The sequence below is a fragment of the Trichogramma pretiosum genome, unplaced genomic scaffold (genome assembly GCF_000599845.2).
Source record: "Trichogramma pretiosum strain Unisexual culture from Peru unplaced genomic scaffold, Tpre_2.0 scaffold102, whole genome shotgun sequence".
Classification (NCBI taxonomy): Eukaryota; Metazoa; Arthropoda; class Insecta; order Hymenoptera; family Trichogrammatidae; genus Trichogramma; species Trichogramma pretiosum.
The window spans coordinates 437,590-462,698 of NW_019640799.1; the positions used below are offsets into that span (position 1 = coordinate 437,590).

Below are 25,109 nucleotides of genomic sequence, written 5' to 3' on the forward strand. Positions count from 1 at the left end.
TATATGTGAGCTGATATGTATACCGATCCATTTCAAAATATCCATGCTCACGTATAATTTAACAGTGCGTTATTGATTTGAATCGGTCGAACTTTTTTGATTGATTGATTGATTGATTGATTGATTAATTGCCTAAGTAAGTTTTTAAATTAGGGAAAATAAAAAAAAGGTCGCAAGAATCGTTTGAACGAAAAAAATCGGCATGAAATCGGTAGTAGTCTATTAGAGTAATTAAAGTTAAAAGGGCATGTCAAACGCGTCTTACCGCAAGCATACTACTTACGTTAATCAGTCAATTATTCTCTCTTACCTGTTGTTGTAAAGACGATGCCACTGAGCACGATCAGTGCCAGACTGCAGTTGGCCAACTTCATCCTGACGTCGCTGCGTTATCCTGGCGAACGGAAATGTCACAACGATTCTCGGTCGATCCGCGTGTTTCGCAAAATAAAACAAGCGAAATCTTCCCTTTTTTTTTAATCACACTTTGTTGGTGGCGCGTTGAAAATTGAATTTACTGAAAAACGGCACTTTTGAACTAAGCACGTTGGCAAAAAAAAAAAAGAACAGTAAAGATGAACACACTTTTTCATGTATAGGAGACAGACAGAGGGGTCACACTACACGAGGGTATACGGAAAAGCAAAAGAAAAGAAGAATAGAAAGAAGAGTAAAAAAAGAGAGAAGAAAAAAACCGAAAGTTATTTCTCTAACAACTGGATTAGTAGTAGTAGTATTGGACTGCTGGCAACGCGCGTCGAGGCGCGAGCGCGCGAATTTGAAAGTATACTACTACTGCAAAAGCACACCACACTATCTGCTGCTGTTGCTGCGCTTATAATGTAGCACATAAGCGTGCCGTGGCTGCCGTCGTGGTTGGACTACTACTGCTGCCGATATACTGGACTGGCAAGCTCGAGAGAGCGACGCGAGAGCTCGACGGAAAGTCGTGTGTGTTGGTGTGCGTTGCTCTCGGCTCGACGAGAGAAAGGTGACTGGTGTAGCGGCTGTGCTCTCGGGGCCGAGTTGCAGCTCGCGCTCGTACCGCGCCTGACTGGTATGGGGGCCTTTTAGCACAGCCGCGAATAGTAGTAGTAGTAGTAGTAGATCGAGCGCAATTCGAATGTTAGCGCAAGGCTGCTCTCTCGCGTCTATGTGCGTTTGTGTAAGTGTATGGATTGACCGCTGAGACGGGGGACACAAAAGTGCCAATTATGCCTATACACACATATACACACGCGCATTGTCCGATCCTCGAATCCTGATCGCGCACCTACGCACGCACACATGATAATGCTCGGAGAGCTCGTGTCCGTGATGCGAGCGAATGAGAAAGCCCAACGCACAGAGAGAGAGAGAGAAAGAGAGGAGGTGCCGCTGTGACTCGTGGTGAAGGGGATGCTGGAATATACTTTTAATTGCCTCCACCACCGCCTTCGCGAGCAACAGATACAAGAGAGAGAGAGAGAGAAAGACAGCATAGAGATCGGCTACGTGCACAAACCGATGGCTTGTAAAGCTTCTCAAGGATATTATAACGCACACAGACACACACTCCAACGCGATATTCGCGAGCTAAGGTCGTGGAGCGATATATAGAGCTCGAGAAAAGCACACGCATAGCAGAACGTTGATCGTTCCGGCTTTTTTCGAGAAGGGCGTCGTCGTAATCATCGCGCATATCTCTGAGTTGGCGCAGTTATGCCAAGGATAATATGCGTAGAGTATAATATACGTGAAAGCTTTAGCGAGCGCGCGCATTACGCGGGGCGTTACGTTGACGAACGTTTGATAACGAAATGATCTTACCCTGGGTTAAGTATTGTTAAAAATTAATAATGGACTGATGAGCAAAAAATGAAAATTTAAATTTTTTTTTAATGCACAGTTATGTATTACAGATGTACGTTTACGTATGACATATAAATGTTACGTAGTTGTGTATGTATAACTATGAAGTGACTTGTTTTTGATGATTTTTCTATTATCATCAAGAGCAATTTAAATGACATGGAGATGAAAATGTTTCTAAAAATTTAGACCAATTTTCAGTTACTTTGAATACTATAATGCCACTTTAAACCGTTACCACTAGATGGCGAGTTTAACTTGGCCCGTAAATCTGCAAGTGGCAAAATGACAATAATAGTATAGATCAAATATTAATGTATAATAGTGCCGTCATACACGCTATATGGATATACTTCACTGTCATATTTGCCATGTGGAACGCGACACGCGATCCTCGATAATAACGTAATTTTTATTTCGGAAGGATATCCACAAATTTTTTGTAATAAATGATCTTAATTCCACAATCGTCAAATTATGAAAACAAAAACTGACGACGTTTCGCCGGTGTGATGTCCAGCCTCGACACAATTATTTATTAATTATATCTTGTAATTATTAATTTGGTGCGTTGAAGAGTAAGTACAGTCATATTTTCTACCGCTAGGTGGCGAAAATCTTTTTCCGTAAATCTGCGAATGTCGAAGTGAACATTACTATATAAGGCCCCCCTAATTTACAATCCTAAACTAATTTTCTAATGCGACAAATTCCAATAAAACTGCGCCAGTAACACTTTTCTGAAGTTTCGTTGGTACTTTGGACTTTTTATAGTATGTTGAATCACAATTAAAAGCCAGTCTCCACCGCCAGATGGCGAGTACCTTTAGCAACAAATCTGCAAGTGATCAAGTAAACATTTCTGTATAAGACAGAGCTCATGATAGAAATTTGGCTATACTTTTCTTGGATGCTGGCCAATTGTCCACGACTTTCAATGGTTTAAAATTATAAATAAAAGTCAAAATCACTTTGGAATACTTTACAGATATATACCGAATCGATATTATACCAAATTAGCTGTTTCATGCGTCGGCTTATACATCGATCCTGTTACATAATACACTCCGCTTGCGATCACTTCTTTTCAATCGGGGCACAGCATGATACAAGCGGCTTATAAAACAGCGCAGCACGGCAATGTCGAGGGTCATTATGAGTGAACTTGGGTATTGCTGAAAAAAAAATGAGGCGAAATAAAAAAAAAACAACAGCCACGACGACGACTGTACTGTCTCACGCTAACGGATATCCTGATAGTCACGTATACATCGCGTCTCGATCCCGGAACGTATTCATCGATTTTATATACACCTTTGCGGGCGTGCGACTCGATTACGAGATTTTCGAGGATCTGTAAACTTTGTATACTCGGTGCGACTCGAAGCACACACAGGTGATAATACTTTCTCGGTCGTAAAAAAAGAAAAAATCAAATCACACGTACGTATACTATTTCTTACGCTAAGAAATTAACTCTTGCCTTATAGCTATACGTGTTCGTAACGTACGAGGTGTAAGTACGACGATCCGCGGGAAAAATAAAAGGCGTCTTTGCGGATGAGCGCGAAAATCTACCAGTGCGGTCTTGAGCTACGAAATCCTTCAAGTTTTTGAAGATCAAAGACTTTTCCCCACTCGATAATCACATAGACAATCAAATTAGTGTGCGCGCGAGATCACCAATCGCGGTGTTGTTTTGCATTAATATGCAGAGTTACACAGCACAAAATCGCGAATGCCCCTCACCTTCGTATGAAAAAAATATATAATTAAGAAAGTTCCGCGCGTTGACGCACACGACTCACCGATGGTGTACTCAGAAATTCAACGAAAGGCTTGATGTTTTTAATTTCACTCGGCATTTATTTTTCTTCGACGATTTTGACAATGGACTTTTCGCGTGGATAAATTTTTCCATCCAGCTCGAAGAAAAAAAATGTCGATCGAGTTTAATACATAATAGAGATTCAACGAATAATAATACTACGACGACGACGATGGGAATGCGGCGCGCATGTATATCGAGATCTATACACACATATATGTGTGTAGGAGTCAATCGTAGCAGCTAGCAATCACACATAGTAGCGGTATACAGAACAAGCGTATTACTACCTATTGAATGGCGTAAGGGCTGAAACATAGCTCGCGTGTAAACGCGTGTTAGAAAAGGACTCGAGACTCGCGACTTGCCACACGTATATGTATACAAATATAGACCCCGAGAGAGAGAGAATTTCTGGCTGCTGCAATTTTCGCGTGTGTAAAAGCGCTACCATATATTAACGCGCTCTCTAACTCAGCGCCGTATGTGCATGCAACAGCAAACACACACACACACTTATACATACACTCACAAGTTGTAAGTTTGCAAGCCGGATTCAATATTATCTGCATTATCGCACTTTTCCACAATGGTCAGAAGTTGCAAAACTATATATACGTATGCACGTGCTCATGTATGTGTGTGCATGTGCACACGTAGCCCCCATAATACACATACCTTTCGAATGCACATCATGGCGTGGCTTTGGCGTGGCTGCGTCTGGCGCATAGCGCGCACATAGTAGCCGCCGCCGCGTACAGCGTATTTTATTCCGTTTGTTCATGACGAAATTAACCTACTTTTGCCGCTAATTTACGCCCTATTATATATTGTTATATAGCGTTGAAGGGGATCAGCCGCGGAAAGATGCGTGGCACGCGCGCACATCGATAGCATTGTTGTAAGTATTTATAAGTGCGTTGCCTGTTTTTTTTTTGCCTCCCCAGATCCTCCGATCAAATGCTACGCTGCTGCTGCGCTGCCAATTGCGTGTGTGTGTGGCCTTGCGATCGTCGCGAGTAATGAACAAACGATTAAAATTTAATTCAAGTCTGAAGAAAGCTTTTTTTTTGGTACCAAGGAGAATTACCAGTGGAAAAGATATCGTAGAAAAATAGTTGCGTTAAAATCAATATTATTAGAATTTCATTGAACGATTTTTTCATGTATTCTATTAAACGTAAATTTTTTATCAAATTATATATAAAGTTCTCTAAATTTGATTGGGATCACATTGATTTTAGTTTTTTTTACATAAAAAAAAGATTTATATGAACATACTAATAAGCTCACCATTCAATATCTTTTTAGCTCAATTAAGACATAATTTATACGATTATTTTTACTTTGTCACTTGCAGATTTACAACTAATGGTGCTCGCCATCTAGTGGTGGACACTAGCTTTAAATACGATTGAAATTTCGTAAATATTTTTGTACAATTGACTCAAAATTAAATTAAAATATTTAAATTTTAGTTTAGAATAAGATGAATTTTGCATTATAAACATGATTGAATTTTCATGTATTTCAGGTGCTCATAATTAAGGAGACACACCAGTGTTTATACTTATAAATGAAAAACATGAAAATTAAGGATTACTATTACAATTTTTTGTTTCTGATGTTAAAATATGTTTTTACAAGTCCTTTACAACAAAAAAGATGTCTGTAGTTCCTTTTATTAATAAAATTCATCCAGGATTCATATGTATTGGACTTGCGTGATTTTTAAGTCATTTTTTTGTTAATAGTGAAAACGCATTCTAATAAAGTTTGGTTTATTATTACCGTTACTGTATTGTAGTTCTGAGAAAAATAGAACTTGAAAGTATAATACCCAAACGTCGCATCGCCAACGAAATAAATGAATAATATCCATGATTTAACGATTGCTTTTGATATTGCAATCTTTATACAATTGGTACCTTGTTCTGCAATTTCAATTCTCTTAATGTAATGTTTCATTTCGCGGATTGCACGATTTTTCGTCTACAATTAAAACATCGCAGATCAATAATACGCGAATGACATGTATAATCGTGCGTCCATCAACAACTTAACGTTCCAAACTCATTTACGAATCAATTAAGTATTAAGTAATTTGTGTAGCATAATTTTTAATCGATATCCTTATAATATATACCTCGGATTTGAAGGTAGCCACGAATTGTAGCTTTTCCGTGTTATTTCATAGCGTATCGAAACATAATACAATTACAAATAGTAATAAATTTTATGTTAAATCGACGTTTTAATCAATCAACCACAATGAAAATGGAATGACCTTTGTGTCTCGAGTGACAAGTGCAGACTGCTCGTGTGTGATTAACGGAGTCGATGAATACGTTTCAACGGTCCTCCTACATATGTGTCTAGCTAATCGTTGCTCCGATCTATAATTTGCAACATAGATTTTGATTTTTTGCGTAATTTCAATTGCAAGTTTTCGATTATATTTATTTAAAACAAAAAAACGAGATGACGCATGGATCGATACATAAAAGTTCAACAGGATCGTGGCTCCAAGTTTCTTATCGCGTACAAACCGGCCGCAGGCCATACACAACGGAACATCGATTTATATTTCTTCGATCCAGCATCGAGACACACGGAGCGCGAAAATAAATTTTACCTCCGCGCGTACGTATGTGTGTACACGCGCGATAACAAAAGGCTTCAAAATTCCCTTTCGTCTGGGTCTGTGTTTTTTTTTTCTCTCTCTCTCTCTCTCTCTCTATACGTCTCGCGCGCTCACAAACACGCGCGCGTGTCGAAACTCGAGCGCGAGTATGTTTGTGTTTTTGTGTGACGTATAATATACGCCAACCAAACATCTGGTTACGTATCTGTCTCTCCGATCGGTGGGGCCCGAAATGAAAGAAGGAAATAATCGAGATGTGATAAAGACGTCACGAGCTGGTCGCGCATAGTTCAGGACTGCGCGTAGATCGATACCGATCGGCTCGGGAATGTGGGCCTCTCGCCCAGCGCGGTCAAAAATAGCTCGAAAGAGAGAATTCGGAGCACGGTAGACACTTTTATTGGCCTGGCACTACAATGCAAACAACTTCCTTCGAGCTTTCGGTGTACATATAGATCCGTAGAATAAAGAGACCGATCCTCTGCACTGGGTCAAGGACGCCGCGTAACTGCGCGATTGTTTTAAATGACTTTTATGGAGATGGCCGAGCTTTCTAAGCTTTTGTTGTAATCCTCTTTTTATCGGAGTAAGCTATAATATGCGCGCGGGGACTTTTTTACGGCTCATTTAGCGCTTCGTGACACCGATGGCGAGAAATCGATTTTGTCAAAATATAGACGTACATACATTATATTTAGCGCGTGTCATCGAGATTGGTACTAATAACCATAATAGCCCCGCGACAAGACGATCCGATCTCGATCTACGTACCTGTCTCATCAATCAAAAATCGACCAAAGTGGCCTATTGTACTTGAACTCGCGCGCGGTAATTTATTTCGTATTTCAATTTCACGTGGAGAGCAGGTCTCGTTGAATTCGATACTTTCGGTAAAGACGCATTTTTTTCGATTATGTCACCTTTTCGATACACATATCAGAGCTGTATGAGTTGGGCCTCGAGTTTTGGGTGTGCGTATAATGTCGCGCACCACTCGAGTATACGATACGCAAATAGAGACTACGTTTGCCCCGACCACCCGTGCGAGACACAATCGCAAATAAATATTCAATTGCGCGTGTTTGGCTATATATTACCGAGTGTATACCTACTTGTTATGCCAAAAAGCCTTAGGTTAAAAACTCGCCCAGGCCCGTGCACAGGTATTTCTCCTACTAATAATCTCATACGCCGATATATTATAAACGAAACATTATTACGTTGCGACGAATGTATACGCAGAGTCCCCGACATGTTTCACAAAGACATCGGCCACGCGAGCCAGATACCGATCGCGATTGCGGCAAAGCTTGTAGCGTTAAGTGCCGTATGTGTGTGTGTGCGCGCGGATAACGATCGCTGCGCGAGCGGACACGCGGGCATGAATCGATCTTTCGACGTACATGCGTACATCTTGTCATCGGGCCAATAAAGTTGTCCGAATTTGACGAACACATCTTTTTTTTCGTTTTGACATTCGTTTACTCTTTCGAAATGTAATTTTCGCGCGTCGATTGAACGTTGCACAAATTTTTATCTCAAACATCGATTGGATGCTATTTTGTTGGTGTTAAAAAAAGAAAAAATAATAAACAATGTTCGGAGAATAAATTGCGAAATTGATACATAAAATTGAAACGTGTAAGTACGATCGATGGATATTGAATTTCAATTCATCATATTTTGACTTGTTAATTATTAACAATGAAATGAGTTTTTAAACGATTATATATTTTTCTCAATCCGACCTTGTGCATTTTCAGAATAGAAAGGATCGCTAAATCTAGCTTTATCCTGCTCGTAAGGGTTTTGCTGTGTGATCCACATAATAATAAATTTGATAAACTGTAATCAAGAAGAAAATGATTAACTTTTGTAATAAAATTGTGATAGACACTTCAAAGAATTTTAAGGCGGTCTCGTCACTTGTAAGCGAATTGATTAAAGTTATAATTGTTTTCAACCCGAATTCAAACATTTAATTTTTTTCAATTATTAAAAAGATGGAATACAATTTACTCGGCACTGTGCGAAGACTGAAATATTCAATACTGCAATAGAATTTAACCCATTAATGCGCAAAAGTGCAATTTTCTGCATAGATTTTCCGTTGTAAAAAAATTATAGATAAAGTTAAAATATTTTCTTGAAAATCCTTACCCAGGGGTTTTTGGGTGTGCTCTTTCAGTATCCGGTGTTATTTTTGCGATAAATAAACATTATCATCGTTTATTTTGCCATTAAAAACGAAAAACGTGATTTTTTGACTCAAAATTTTTTTTCAAAGTCGATTTTCTACCTTGCCTTGCCTTCGGAGGGTTCCCATAACACCAGAAATCGTGCACTTTTTCTCTGAACCTTCAAAAAATGCGCTGCCGCGATTTTTATCTTGCCCCTATATTTCTAAAATGGCGAATTTATACCGAGCAGCGGTATAAAAATTCACTCATTTTTTACTCAGATCCTATTTTACATGCGCTAAATATGAACTCAAAAGTACAATTTGGAGTGTAAAAACTTATTTGAAATCGTTTAGAGAATACGTGTGAATTTTGTCAAAATTTTTCAGACCACTTTGAAAATTTTGCAAAATACGACCATTTCCCGGCCTGTCGAAAAAATCCAAAATGTTCCAAAAAAATCTGAAAAATTCTGAAAAAAATTATTAAAAAATTCTAAAAAAAATTCACATGTATTCTTTGAACAAATTTGAACACTTTTCATTGTATGACTTTCTTTTATAAAGTCAATAATTTACAAATAAAAAATAAGGCAATTTTCATATCGCTGCTCGGTATAAATTCGCCATTTTAGAAATATAGGGGCAAGATAAAAATCGCGGCAGCGCATTTTTCGAAGGTTCAGAGAAAAAGTGCACGATTTCTGGTGTTATGGGAACCCTCCGAAGGCAAGGCAAGGTAGAAAATCGACTTTGAAAAAAAATTTTGAGTCAAAAAATCACGTTTTTTGTTTTTAATGGCAAAATAAACGATGATAATGTTTATTTATCGCAAAAATAACACTGGGTACTGAAAGAGCATACTCAAAAACCCCTGAGTATGGATTTTCAAGAAAATATTTTAACTTTATCTATAATTTTTTTACAACGGAAAATTCATGCACAAAATTGCACTTTTGCGCGTTAATGGGTTAAACACAAACACCATACTAATGACCTGTCAGTTCAGGAGTATTCTGTTAAAATATTCGCCCAATCGAAGTAAAATTGATATTGAATCTTTAGTTTCAACGTCTGCTTTTTTTGGTAAACTTGTTATAAACAAAAACCTTTTTACAAGGATTATTATAGAGGTTTAAGAAATTTCAGAAGGTGCGGTTCAATAATTTTGTATTTACGTTTCTTGACAACGTGAAAATATCATTTCGAAAAATCGATATTCGAAGACACACATTTTTCATTTCTCAAAATGAAATTTTTCAAATTGGTGCGACACAGCTCTAGGTGTCTGCTTCAGCTATATGATATTATTAAAACTCAAAAGAGTAACTTTCGAACCTCTGAAGAGTAATGTACACAGAATACTCTAGTAAAAAGAGTAAGATTACTTCTTCTGAAAGGCAGGAACTTCAAAAGAGTTAACAAACGCAGATTACTCTTTTTCAAAAAATGATGAGTTGAAAAAAGAGTAATTCATTCATATACTCTTTTTAGATAATATTACTTCACGCAAAAAGTGTATTATGTGTAAATTAATTTTTTTAATGTAGTGTACCGTGCGCAAACTCGTCTTCTTTTGGAAATCTGGACAGTGAATAAAGTAATTTTATAGGGACAGATTATATGTAATGAGCCGATCTTTTAATTTATGCATTTGAAATGACTGAAAGATACATCGATAACAAAAACAACAACGGGATATCAACAAAATATTGATTCTGTTAAAATTTGCTTATTTTGACGTGTAAATTAATTTTTCCAGACTTCTATTTTATCAATTGACTCTTTTGCATAAGGTAATATTATCTAAAAAGAGTAATCTGAATAAATTATACTTTTTTCTCCACTCGGCATATTTCGAAAAAGAGTAGTTGGCGCGTACTCTTCGAAAAGAGTCATGTGTACAGATTACTCCTTTAAGTTCTTGCGTTTGAAATAATTACTCTTTTTAAAAGAGTACTCTACGTACATTATTCTTCAAATGTTCGAAAATTTCTCTTTTGGGTTTAGCGTGTACGCAACTACGATCGGGTTTTTCCTGAAAAGTCGACGGCTCTGTGAATACATCTTGCACGCATGCCCCGTCTCCACCTACGCCGCTTATACGCGTCTCAGAGTTTCAGCCATCGACTCATGAGTTATTTTATCTTCATATTAGGTTTTATAGACTGTGTATAGCTAGTACATGTTACGACGCCGCAACGTGAGCATAGAAAAAAATATCGTAAAGACTGTATCGAGTGATCAAAAGTAAAAAAAAAAAATGCGTTTTAATATATTATAAGTGCAGTGTAAGGTACAATGGCCCAAAATGCACAGCGTCAGCTCATCCAACTTGAAAAACGCGACTGTCATGGTAAAACACCATTGCACTATGCCGTAGAAAGCTGCAACAAAGATTCGATCAAATTGTTGCTGAGAAATGGCGTCAATCCGAATGCAGCGGACAATAAAGGAAACACGCCTCTGCACCTCATTTGCAAGGAAGGACAATGCGACTATGGCTTGGCGGAGATACTCTTCGAGATCGCCGCGGAAGTCAATCAGCCGGTGCAGGTCGACGCTCGTGACAAGGTCGGTAATACACCGCTGCACTGGGCCATCGATCGGGATAAAAAATACTTGGTCAAATTACTGCTGAAAAGAGGCGCCAGTCCGAACTTGATCAGCGCGGGGGGCCTGACGCCTCTGCAAATTATTTGCGCGAGAAGCAGGAGCGACCACAACTACGACTTGGTGAAGATCCTGCTCGACGAAGACTTAGTGCGCGACGAAAAAAATCATCAGCTGTTGCAGATCGACAAGCAAGACGCGGGGGGACGCACGCCGCTGCTCTTGGCTCTGCAGTGGGACAGCAAGAAGACGGCCGAATTGCTGCTGAGCAGAGGCGCCAGTCCCAATGTCGCCGACGACAAGGGATTGACGCCTATGCACGTTATATGCCAGAAACCACTTTTCGTCGACATGCTCGAGATGTTATTGGAGGCGAGGGCAGCGCAACGTCAACAGGGGCAAGACGAAGCCCGAGACAATTTGGATGACAAGCCATCGACTAACGAGGACCGTCCATTATCGAGGGGGGAGGAATTAATTCTTGGCTTTTATTATGTAGCTGTTATGGCATGGATTATTATTTATGTTTAATAAATAAATGTGAAACAATTAATTCAGATTTTCTTATTGATAAACACACGATCGTTTAATATCTCAACTTGTGTATTCACTACCATGCGACGTCTTATCGAGATCAAAGTTATTTGCGCCACCCATCAAGGACATGAAAATTTAATCAATGATTCAAATTTTAGTATTTAAACGAAGAGAGAAAAAAAGAACAACTCAGAAAAAAATTAAAACACAATAAAATAAAATTAAAATTAAAAAAAAAACACCACGTATCTGTGATAGAGTTTTATCAAATTCCAGCAACAAAAATTCAAACAAAAAAACATATAAATTTGTCATTAATCTAACAATTAATTAAATAATGACATAGGTCATCAAGATTCAAGCCTTTATTAGTGTTAAAAAAATAACGACACACTGGCCGCTAGGGGGATTCTCGTTCTCTGCGTGTTTTCCAGTGCCGAAGATAAAATATTTTTTTTTAAATTTGCTGTGGACAAACCCCATCTGGATATAATGGTAGCTCTTGAGGAGGGTAATTTTGATAGACACGAGTTCAGATTCGAAGATGGAAAGTCTGCTGTGCATTGTTTAGCTGATTCATACGAATTGGCAGAGACGCGGTTTCATCGAAACATGCTTCTCATTAAACATTTCCTTCGGAATTATCCGCGAAAAAACTACTGCGACGCTCACGGTTACACGTACTTTCACGCAGCCTGCATGGTGGACGATGTAAGAGTCGTGAGGAAATTTTTGAGCGAAGGCGTGAACGTCAATCTTGACACGTACACGTGTTCGCCTCTGTTCATTGCGGCCCAGTACAAGAACGCAGAAATCGTGGAATTATTACTGGAACACAGAGCCAATCCGAATCAGTCGGACCACGAAGGATCGACGCCTCTTCACGCCCTCGCATTGCCGTGTCTGTGTGAATGCATCGAAAGATTTTACTACTGCGATACGAGAAAGCCAGTCGATTACATCGTTAAAATGCTCATCGACAGCGGAGCCGATATCGAAGCGCGAAATCGTCACGGAGACACTCCGTTGCAGTCGGCGGTGATGCGTTTCGACGTCGCCCTCACCAAGTCGCTCTTGGATCACGGCGCGTCACTGAGCAGTCTGAACGAGAAGCGAATGTTCATTCATAATTTCTCGCCGCTCGAATTGAGGACGTACGCCGTGTCTCTGGATATTATCGAAGTGATGCAATTGTTGCAGTCGGCTGGATACAAAATGGATTTCCACACGAAACTCAGAATGGTTCAATGCTGGACAAGGATTCATGGAAACGATCTCGACCGTTTGCTAGTGAAAGATTCCGGTATGACATATCATTTAGCGGGTGATAAAAATCAAGTTGTCGATATCTATGTACAAATGGCTAAACAACTAACTATTCACAAGCTATATGGTTTTTATATGAAACCAGAAGTTAAAGATTACATGATAAAACGATGCAAGCAGTTGAAACCAACAATTCCAGAATACTGGCGCAATTATAGACTCCGATCATGGATAACAACAGAGGAAGAGCAAGAAGATTATAAATATCATCGAATGGCCCAAGGGGAAGAAGTTGAGAAAATGCAAAACATCAAGATAACCGAAGACGTCTTGCTCCATCAACTTTGTAAAATGAATTACAGCGAGGGTTACTTGATATTGAAGAGCATAAAAAATTGGCATGTCCCACAAATGGATAACTTAACGTGTAGAAGTACATTCGCGAGATTCACTGTAAGGAGACACCTCTCAAACATTGCCATAAGGCTGGCGTTGAATTTGGAATTGCTGGCAGCCGATCTTTTCATGACTGATTATTGCTCGTTGAATCTTCCGTACCTCGTTTGCTTAAAAGTTGCAGAAAATATGAGTTACGAGGATCTGTTTTGCCTGTTCGAGAAAATAAACGTTGATGAATTAGAAAAACCATGTAAAAGTGTCGAGGGCACGAACCAGAATGAAACCATGGAACACAGAACCAGATTCGTTCGACTTGCATTATAAGATAGATGAGAAATTTTTCCAATTTTAAATGAAAATAAAAATTTTGAAATACAACTGGTCCAAAGTCTTTGGGCTCATATCTAATTTCAAATCATTTTTATGTAACTTATGTATAATATATCGTTATATTAAATTTTCAAAAATAAAATTGAAAAATTAAAATTTTAACAAGCTTGTTTAATACTTCTCCGAATAACCCTTCATTGATTTTATATTCATAATAAAATTCACTTTTGGCGAAAAGTTGGAGTCAAACTTGAAGCGAAAAAAATTTAATAATATACTCACGCTCATGCTCATCACGTCTGCCAATAAAACTTCTATCTACCTTAACTTCATCTGCCGGTATTAGTTCGTTTTAGTGTAAACATTTCGTGCACTCATTTTTTAAACTAATTAATAACGTTATTATGACAAACGAGCTTCAGATTCGAAATCGCTAAAATACTATAAAATCATTTACCTTCGACTACTTTATCAATCGCAGTCACGAGCGAATCGGTACAATAATCGCAATTGCCTTTTTAGCGCGTTACATTAGAATATTAAAATGACCGATGCATTCGTTTTTATTACGTTATTCCCAACGCATTAGAAAATATGAACGATCGCCCGTCATAATATTGACGAAAAAAAAATATACAATAAGATCAATGGTTTCTCGGGGTTGCATATTAAACGCGTTTCTCAATCGATCGATTCCGTTAATTAATGGCCAGCTGAATTTTCAATGCACACACGGCCGGACGGGGCTCTAAAATATCATTTCCATATAGCAAAAATCGAACCCTACGAAATATACGACGCTAATTAATGGAAATATCAAGCTAAATTAATCTAAAAAGGCACAACAATGAATGAGCACGAAAGCCACAACAACAACAATACATTTTTACCGTGCGCGATATATTTATGCAAATCACATCTCGCATGCAACCGATTATGAAAGTAGTATATATACATACGCTCGCAGCAGATTGTGCGCGAGTGTGTAATATGTAATACGGTGTGTATATTCAATCTTTTGCGCGAGAAAAACAATCAATCAAGAATCAATACCGAAAGTTTCGCCACCTGGAAAAATCTCTCACGCGCGCACGCTTTAAAGTTATAAATGTTGTTGAGTCGGGGAAATTTTTTTCTCTCTCTCTCTCTCTCTCTTTCATTTTATAAAACACACACACACACACACACACACACACACACACATACACACAGAGCCAATGTGTTATATCGATACAAAACATCGTGTTATCAAGTTGCGCAGCTCGGCGCGCCAATAGGTGTAGTACTACGAGTTGAAATAAAGCCCAATTAAAAGAACGGCGTGGTTCGTACTAGGGGCATTCATATAATGCAGAAATAAACGACTGACCCTGAAAGTCATTCATTTATTTATATATCTATCTGTAATATACATTACAATCTCCGTCAAGGATCTAATATCTAGGACATAATAGACGTTTATAAACTGGATTCGTGCGAGTTCTTTCCCGTGAAAATCGGTTTTTCTTTTTTTCGCTTGATTAATGATTCCCTTCGATCTCGTGTTTATGAACTATATGTCCTAATAATAAAAGGACGACGAGATAATAATATAATTGCCGGGAGATGATTAGATCAACAAAATTTTTCATATTGCACTATTTGTGCAATGAACTGAAACAAATTTTTGACCTGGTTTACACGTGTTCGGAGCTTGAACGATTATCTTGTATAGTGGTAGAAAACCACTTTTTCTTTGCAGCTTTTAGAATTATCTACAAAAGTAAAACTGCATTTGAAAAAAAAGTTTACTAAAAGAGTCGACGTTGACGAGAAGTAGTAGAATCGCTTAATGTTACTGTGTATAATCTCCTTCGCTCGCAGAAGCAATTCCACATGTGTCGTTGCAACGATGTATGTTTCTACTGACCCCAAAATGTTAAATGAGTTATAACCAGACTCGAAACGATTATTTTCAGGAACACAATTTTTGGGGATTTCCACTGAACATTTTTCTTAAAAAAAAAAAAAAAAAAAAAAAAAACTACGTTATACGCCACAGCGACGAATGTCTTAATTTTGTCGTTTCCTAGACATTTACGTAGGTTTTGTAGAAAAATATTCAGCGTTAATCTCAGTAAACGTGTTTGATAATTGGAGTTTAGCTTTTGCAATTTATTACATTCAATATGCTGTGCGTGCATGCAGATTGTAAGAGCTCACTCGTATGCTCGAAGGCGTGGGATAAACCTAAGCTAGTTCATGAAACGCAGACTTATGCATATCTTGCGTCGATTACGCGGCTTTCAGATCTACTTTTTGTTCTAGTTTTCATTAATTTTTTCATAATATGGAAAAATTGATGAATAAATTTACCGAGCACCTTTTACTCTTTTAAAAGCTCAATGCAACCTCGCTTATTATCCTTTCGTTCACACGACGATTTTTCGCCGAGATCAATATTTACGCTCAAAATTGTGATTATTTTTAATTTTACATTCGTTCGATCTTGGTTTTTCATACGGATATAAATTGGCTCGATAAAATTCCAGGTTTAAAGAAGAAAAGAAACGAACGCTCTACACAATTGGCCTTGGTTAATTTGGGTCAAGGCTACTTTTGGCGTACGCCGCGAAAACAATGATATTCATACGTGTGAGATGCCATTAACCGACAAAAAAGCGAATTTTCATGTAAAACTAGAGACGTCAGAGGTATACCAATGAAATAATTTAAAAAATTTTAATCCACCTCTTATATCACGTAGAATGTGCATTATACGACAAGTTCTGAAGATAAAAGAATATAAATATATAACTTTGAACACGGAGCTAGTATGCGATTGAAAGTGAAAGAATTGAAAGAATTTTGCTATTCTCCTGCGCGCGTAAGATCGTATTACTTAATATAAAATCTTTTACCCAGCACCCGTGGTCCTGAATATAGAGTAGAAAGTAATACGTGTGTGTGTGCGATAAATACTCGCGAAAATACCAAACAACAACAGACACACACAAGTGGCAAATCGTCTGACAAATGAAATTTACTCTGTCATGATCGCAGAACAATTGGCTTTCAAAAGAAGTTCAAGCGTTGGGTAACCCATTCTCGAGACTTTTATGTGTAAGAAATACCTCGGCCGCTCAAAACCATAGTGAAATTCAATTACTCGCGCGCTCAAGCAAGCAAAAAATCATCGTTTAAATGGGCTTTAACAATTTCGTCATTTTTTTATCAACTCCTAATTGATATTGCGAAAAATTATATAATCAAACGTGTAACTAGTGATTTTGGTGTTAAAATCATCCTATCAATTATCAAGTCTCGCCTCCACCAGTTTCTGTAAACAGAAAAGATGTTAGGATCTCAAGGATCGTGGGTTCTCCTACGCCTTTTTCTATACAGCTGCAAGAAAATAATAAATTATAGGAATGTTGAGGAAAGTAAAACAACATATTCTTAATTAAACAGCTGGATATATTTTTTTTAAAATTACATTTTTTGATAAAGAAAGACGATGTATCAATAAAAATAAATTTTATACTAAAACGTGTATGAAAAAATTTCAAGTATAATCGACATGGCATATATCTTCATTTTTAGAAGTTATATTCTTTGATACATATAATAGTTGACTTCTCTAAGTACGAAATATTTGCATTCTCTTTTATTATTCATCGCGATTAATCAGCACAAATTCATGCTGCATACTATATACAATCAGAATAAATCGATTTCAAAGCGTTTCATATACATCGAAAAAATTGGAATGATATAAAATGGTATTATGGTACAATGATTTGCACGAGCTTTTTAAAACGAATATCAAATGGTCAGTGTTTATACATTCATTTTCATTGCTGTTATGCGAGTGCGTCTTAGCTTGGATAAGCAAAAGAAAAAAAAAGATTGACACGAAACGGATGTGTATGCGAATGATTTCGTTAAAAAAGAAGAAAGGAAAGGGGAACTCGCGCGGCTGATGCACAAGGGACAAGGACATCCGGGTCGACTGGACATTCTATTGAAACGCAAAATTCAGAATTGACAAACCAGGATGATACACTCTGTAGAAAGGCACTCACTCTTGTGTCAAATAATAGTTTTTCAATATTTCAATATCGATCGAACACAATCATACCTTTCATAAAGTTTCTATATGCTTCTTTAAAGCTAAAAGTTTATATACAAATGTTTTCTGGTTTATAACTCAAGTTATATAATAATAAATCTAATAAATGACGTAGTGTCTAATATATGCGGCACAGCAGAGCGATTAATGCACTAATAGATTTTGGTTAATCATCACCATTTCGCGGCATCGAATTTCTTTACTCATTTTAATTGCGTTTCCATATCATTGCACCTGACCTTTACAACGCTAATTAATTTAAAAGTCGTTGTCTAGACTCTACATTTTTTCGAGTGTACAGTCCATACCAAAATGTCGAAATAATTCAACGTTGCATTCAATTTTAAGAAAGTTATTGAAGTGCAAGAAATCCGAAGCTCGCGACGTATATTTATTTTCATGCACGTTCATATAAACATAATACATACAAATTCATTTTTTTATGCGTGCACACACTCATTTGATTGATAAATAATTTGACTTATTGGGTACTTCAGTACTTTACTCGTAGTTATTGTTCTTACACGGATGCGTTTTATTATACATTTTTAAACATTAACGTAGCATTGAGTTGCTTTACTACACATTTTTTTTATTCAATAATGGCACGGCTATCTTATTATTTGTTTTTCTTTGATACAAACATAAAAAAAGAATGTAAATGAACGCTAAAAGTTTATATTGCGTAAAAAACATTAAAAAATACGCATTTGTCTTATTAACTCGATAAAACCTTGATTCAAACGATTTTAATTATACAATGTACATGTTTTCGATAGTAAAACACGGATAATCCTAGCTATGAACCGACTCAATTTGCCTATGCTTTTTGCGCACGCTACTTACGGGTTCTTTAAAGAGTATTGGATCCAGTCTTACGTTTGATCGTAGCAACGGCATGTAACCAAAGACCGCAACAAATGTATTCATACAAGTTTGACGTTGGATAAAATGGTCCGGATCGTTCCATGGCGACCTAATTAAATAAAAAATAAGGTAAGCAGTATCGTAAAAATAGTAATTAATAAAACTTGATTTTTTAAATTTACCTTTTGCCTGCTACCGTTGTGTCCTTATAAATCTTCCGTTGAGTTACTTTGATCGGAGGACGACGAATTATATGACTAACTAAAAAATTCATTAAAATATCTTCACAGTTTTGAGATTGCTCAACCGTTTTATGCAGAGTAGAGCTTAAAGTTTCGGTATAAAGCGTATTATAGTAACGATGATACACTGCAGCTCCCGTCAAGACCATACTATAGTCATTTGTCCATTTGCTGGTATAGCCCCAAGATCGCTGAAATATTCATAATTTTTGTGTCAAAACATTATCTCTCGTATCACTTTTAAAAACTTTCATCATAAGAACAATTTTAGTACCTTGGAATCGTCCCAATAATGTGATCTTTCAGGATACCCAACAATTCTATCAGGAAAATTTTGCCAAACAATAAAAGCAAAATCGATCTCATCTGTATTGAGAATCACGTCTTCATCTAATGATAATATGGCACTAGTATTGATCAAAGGGTGAGGATAGAATCGGTAAGATATGCTTGAAGCAAGAACTATGTGAACTGGCGCTTTAACACCTTGCCAGCGAGGTATAGCAGGTGGAGCAATTTCTGAATTCCACATTAATATGATCTGTAAAAATAAAATATACTTTAATAAAGAATATTATTTTTTGATTAAAATTTTTTGTAAATCTAATTTACCTTATCAACAAATTTGCTTTTAGAAACATTTTTCAACAGTCTATAGAGAACCGGTGTAGAACCTAGCTGAGAATAAACGACTGCTGTAAAAGCATTTCCAGGATCACATTCTTGAAATGGAAGTTCTTGTTGATTGTTAGCAAATTTTGGTATTATGGCCAATGCTCCAGGATTGCGATTCCATACCCTATATTCCCGGCTACCTTCCCATGGAATGCGTTCACGTATGATCTATGAAAACATTAAATCCAATACTATAATTTAAATTCAGTTTTAATAATAATTTAAAGAAAAAAAACTAACTTCAAAAGTAGTAAATATAATTTTCTCAATAGAGGAAAAATAACGTTCCCATAAAAATTGTGTTTGTTTTCTTAGCTCATTAATCTTAGATTCGGATATGGATCTAAGCATATCTGGAACCTGCGAATAACATTAAATCAATAAATTTCATAATAACATATTTAGTTCTATATCATGAAACGTACTTGAAAAAGAAGTCTTTCATCTGCATATATTACTGCCTGGAACCAATCGATGTGGTCATGAAAGGGTAAAGCCCATCCATTACTCAAGATTACAGGTATACATCCAGCTCTCAATGCTTCCAAAAATCTAAAGCTTCCAAGCCTACGACCTCTGGGTACAAGACAAAATGTGGAATTCAGTAACAAAACATCATAATCATACCTAGAACAAAAACATAATGATTAAACTGTTATCAACATTGAAAGATTATTGAAATTTTTCAAGTTTTTCAGCTTACATGTCATACTCTCTATTATCTTGCTGGCAGTGTTCATCTTGCAACTCTCTCCAAGATTTACCATGACGACAAGTTGTTATGAATATGAGATCTTTTCCATTATGTAAATGGTACAGAGCATTCCTTGTCTCTGAACCAATACCATGAACATATCTTTTTCCCTTAAAAGCAGCCAAATACTTTTTAGTATTAGAATTATGAATGCTAGTAACTAACCCTGGTTCACCACCCCTTTCAGGATGCTGCTTTGAAAAAAGAGGTATAGATACATCAAAATCTTCTCTCAACTTTCTAGTAGATAAACTGGCTTTAGCAAGAATGGCATAACCGTAATCAAAGGCTAATGCTTCTTCTATATAATCTGGCCAAGTACCAGAGTACAAATTAAAAATTAAATGATTTCTTCCATTATTCCAGTATGGCAATCGTGCAATTTTGGAAGGTAAATTATGAATAAATTCTGTGGATAGAGGATCTCTGTCAAGTGTGTCTAGAGCCAAAACGAATAAGCAAGCTCTTGTTGGATCAGATGTAAAATATCTTGATTCAGTTATAACATTCAGTATTTTTTGGTACAATGGACTAATATTATCTTCAATAGGATAGACATAAACAAGAAATCCTTCTCTGCACTTATTAAAATCAAAGCATGTTTCCATATCACAACCTCGAAAATTATTTGTCGCTTGTGAATCCTTATTTGATGATTTTGAGTATTTACCATAATTATTTTTGTATTCGTGATTGACAACGTAGTAACTTAAATCATTGTATGATAATTTTCTCTGCTCCAAAAGTTTTGTGGCTTTTAATCTATAGCCACCAAAATAACAATAACCCAGGAAAGCACAAGTCACGAAGACAAGAAGATAACGTTTTTTGGCTTGCATTTTTGAATAATTATATAAAAACAGTCATTGTTATTATCCTTGTTTACGTCATTATAATCACTTCATGGATATGCTTGGTCTGTTTACTTGATATTGAGTATTTGAAACTTTTAAAATCACATACAATTTTCTTGACATTATTTGACCTGCAACAAAATATGATATGATTCAACAAAGACAGCACAGTTTTGTTTTTAAGCAATATTCCTAAATTATATTAGTTTGATAATTTTTATTTGAATATTATAATATCTTAAATTACAAATAGTGCATAACGTATGTAGAAATGCATATTGTATGAATGTATATCTGTATGATATAAAATTATTCAATTGTATTATTATCTCACTATATACACTCATCTCTAGAAGTTACTGCTATAGCATAAGTGGCATAGCGTTATATGTGATTTGTAAGTGTTGCATTATATAACTTTTAGAATAAATATAGTTTCTATTTTAATACCCGTTTATCTCAATTATAGATATAAATAATAAAACACAAACATACCTGTACTTCTAATATGCTAATTAATTTTCTATAAATAGACACCTCAGTCTAGAGTAGCGATGTGCCAAATTTACATGGAAATAATTGACTGAAGTAGTTGTAATATGCGGTAGAAAAAGAGGATTTATAATCCAAGGTGGTACAAGTTCCTGAACGTAGTCTTTGTCATGAGATATTGTAGCATTTTTGTGACAGTACGATATGGCTTGACTCTTGCTGGTTACCATAATAAAGTGTCAATTTTGTTGACAAATAAACACACGAATTGAATTCTGAACATCTAAATTTCACTGCAGAAGAGAGTCATTTTCTGGTTCCGGTGCACCTTGCAGACCAATGCTTTTTTGATACTCAAGTACTAATTGGTATTTCTATAATATGTGCTCGAACCTTGAAAAGTCCTTTATTTTCCATTCAAGTACTTCGATTTCAAGTAAAAGAACGTGTCCTGCAAAGACATTCATTTATCATTCGGTAAAATAAATATACGGTACAATTTTTTTAATTTGGATACGTCAAAATGTACCTGTATACAGTGATAAAAATTCTGCTCCTATTGTTGTCACTGAACTAAACAAACGAATCAATTATTGTCTCGCGAACACCGACACGATTATTGCAGAATTTTGTATTGGTTACATTACATACAATGGACAAAACAACGTGTAGTGTGTACGCGTTACATTGTATATACAGTGTAGGTACGATTTTTACTACGTTAGCAGGTGAGTCGTTGAGTACACTGATCTTTGAGTTGTATTCTCTTGTATTTTATATGTCGTATAACTTATGTGCATGTGTGTGTGTGTCAGAGCACTGTGCGCCGCGGCCACCACAACACACACACACGCAACTTCATAAGCACCGAGATTACACGGATAGGAGTCAAGAGAGTAGCATCGCTGCTTTCTGCTTTCTGCGAGCGCAGTTAGTGTCATGTGTGTGGGTGTCGATCTCTGCGATTGTGTGTGTGGGTGTCATGAGCTCGATGGCGCTTTCGCTATCTCGCCGGCGCCTGCGTGTGCCGATTCAGCGATGCCAAAAGCAGCAGAAAAAAAAAATCTGACGGTCGCCGAACCACGAAATTTCAAGATCTCATGTTTCAATCTCATTATCTTATTTTCATCTACTGTTAGCCAACCCAATGCTTGTGCTTAAGATACTTCAGATGTATTTTGAGAGATCGGCATGTAACAGAAACATTTCAAGTGAGAATTTTATCAATGAATTTGATAAAGAATTTGAAACTCTTTCAAATGGTCACAAAGATACAAATAACAAATTTAAATAACAAATGCTGTACTTCTTGTTAATTCAGGTAAACCTGTATCTATGTATAATTATTAATTATTGTTTGATATCTATTCAATGCAAATAATGTAAATAAATTCATCAACAGTTTTAACTAGCATCAACAGCAGCCTTCATTTCACGACCTAACCCACAAAAGTTAAAGTCGACTTACATATGCATATAATAATGCAGATTTGTGTGAGTATGTATAGAGATAATGTGTGATATGTGCCTAAATAATATAAACGATTCATGCCTATAAAGCGATTATTTTATCACAAATAATTTAAGAATCATTATTTAAAAATACAAGTAAAAATGATACTTAAGTAAAATATAATATTACTCAAAAAACAATTTTCATTTGCAGCAAGTTAAATTCTTGTAGAAACAAAAAAATGTAAAATATTATATATTTATAAAAATAAAAAAGTTTTAACTAAATTCTTTCTAGTTTTCTAATGCTGATTACCCTGAAATTGTGATCCTTGAATTGTGTACTTTTTAATAGTAAATGTTGAACTGCTAGATAAATTGATAATGAAATGATCATAAAATCATGCAAATTTTCACAAGCTCATAATGCACCCTTTGGAAGGTAGAGAATGATTGGAAATATTGATTCTTCTTGTAATTAAACGGAATGGTTTTTATTTAAGTAATAACAGGTGAAGTAAGTCACGTTTTTTGAGATAACTGCTGAATATTTTTTTGGTAAACTGCTTTGAGTCAATAAAAATTAAAGAAAGTCAGAAAGAATTTTTTAACAAGAATATCAATCTGATCTGAATCTTAAGTATCGGTTAACGGTCATTTTCCCGAATACATTTTCCCGAACGACCATTTTCCCGAATGGTCTTTTTTGCATGTTCCCGAATGGACTTTTTCCCGAATGACTTATTTACCGAAAAGTCATTTTCCCGAATACCTTTTTTCCCGAATACTTTTTTTTCCCGAATAATTCAATTTGTAGGCATTTTTTTTTTAAAAAAGTTTTATTGAGGCAGGGCACGGTGGGCCTGAAGCCGCGATAGGTTTCATCAAAATGGCCACCAAAACTGATTGCACCACTGTTTAGTCGGTCAATCACAGATGAAAACCCCGTTCGAACCAAAATCCTAGCTGATCCTGTTCAAAAGTTATACGTGTTTTTCTATTTTTATCCAAAAACCTCTATTTATAGTCCGGACGCTGGCTCAGTTTTCGTGAAAATTTCCGACTCCACGGCATTTTTACACGTTTCTAGACGTATTTTGATGCGCTGAATCGATTTTTCGAGGTTGATTTTCTTGAATCAGGTGCGTTTAAAAGTTATAAACAAATTAATTGCTTAAACGGCCAACGGCTACTCTTGAAAAATTTGAAATTAGTCAAGACAAAGTAGTTGGATTTGTAACTGATGCAGAGTCAGCTATTCGCAAAGCTGCAAAAGAGCTTTTTGAAGACAGACATATTGTGTGTTTAGCCCACACACTTGCTCTCGTGCTCAAGGACGCTGTGAAAGAACTTCATGATTTAAATAGATTAATTGATAAAGTAAATATAATAGATCAGAATAGATAGATTGAATTAGAAAAATATATTTACTTGGCCATGAAACGATGTGATAATCCTATAGACCTATTGTCAATAGAAGAGATGGTCACTTTGAAAGATGTAAGACCCATTATGCAAGTAGTCAATTGGGTTATTACTGGATTAAGCAGTGAAAATAATGCATCATGCAGTGTCATTATACCTCTCGTCAACTGTATGAAGCAAGAAATTGAAGATATTGCTCCAAGTACAGATATTGGAAAAAAATATAAAGCAAACATGGAAAAATCAATCGAAAGTAGATTAAAAAACTTTGAGAGGTCGACTTTGGCTGAATGTACACTAATCGATCCCCGGTTTAAAAAAGTTCATTTCAAAGATGGAGCAGCTCTAGTCCACGCAATAAACAAAATCAGAAATCGTATTAAGGAAAATGCATCTAAGCTTAGTAGTCAAACTCGTCCAAATGAACTTTCTAAATCTAACTCATCCAGTTACATATGAAAGCTTCATGACAAATTAGTATGTAATTCTAGTAATCAGAGTAAGGTAGATTGGTCAACTGAGTTGGATGAGTTCTTACACTTATCAACAATTCCTTTAGATTCAAATATTTTTGAATATTGGAAAAATTG

At 36.3% G+C, this 25,109-nt stretch overlaps 1 protein-coding gene across 1 annotated transcript; it reads right to left on the reverse strand.

Annotated features, from left to right (window-relative positions):
* Window positions 1-18,222: 18,222 nt before the first annotated feature.
* LOC106653398 (exostosin-1) lies at window positions 18,223-22,551 on the reverse strand. Its single transcript, XM_014372809.2, has 9 exons — window positions 22,172-22,551; window positions 21,646-22,093; window positions 20,246-21,281; window positions 19,968-20,169; window positions 19,783-19,902; window positions 19,480-19,710; window positions 19,142-19,408; window positions 18,808-19,058; window positions 18,223-18,734 (listed from the first exon to the last, which is right to left on the reverse strand). Exons 3-9 carry the CDS (start codon window positions 21,133-21,135, stop codon window positions 18,554-18,556), a joined length of 2,142 nt encoding a protein of 713 aa, XP_014228295.1. The 5' UTR covers window positions 21,136-21,281; window positions 21,646-22,093; window positions 22,172-22,551; the 3' UTR covers window positions 18,223-18,553.
* Window positions 22,552-25,109: the final 2,558 nt, after the last annotated feature.

Excerpts from the sequence above, each read along its gene's own strand:
- LOC106653398 (XM_014372809.2), bottom strand. The coding sequence starts at position 21,135 with ATGCAAGCCAAAAAACGTTATCTTCTTGTCTTCGTGACTTGTGCTTTC. Across the intron at positions 20,170-20,245 it reads GATAATAGAGAGTATGACAT|GTATGATTATGATGTTTTGT; the intron begins GTAAGCTGAAAA and ends TTTTTGTTCTAG. Across the intron at positions 19,711-19,782 it reads TTATATTTACTACTTTTGAA|ATCATACGTGAACGCATTCC; the intron begins GTTAGTTTTTTT and ends ATGTTTTCATAG.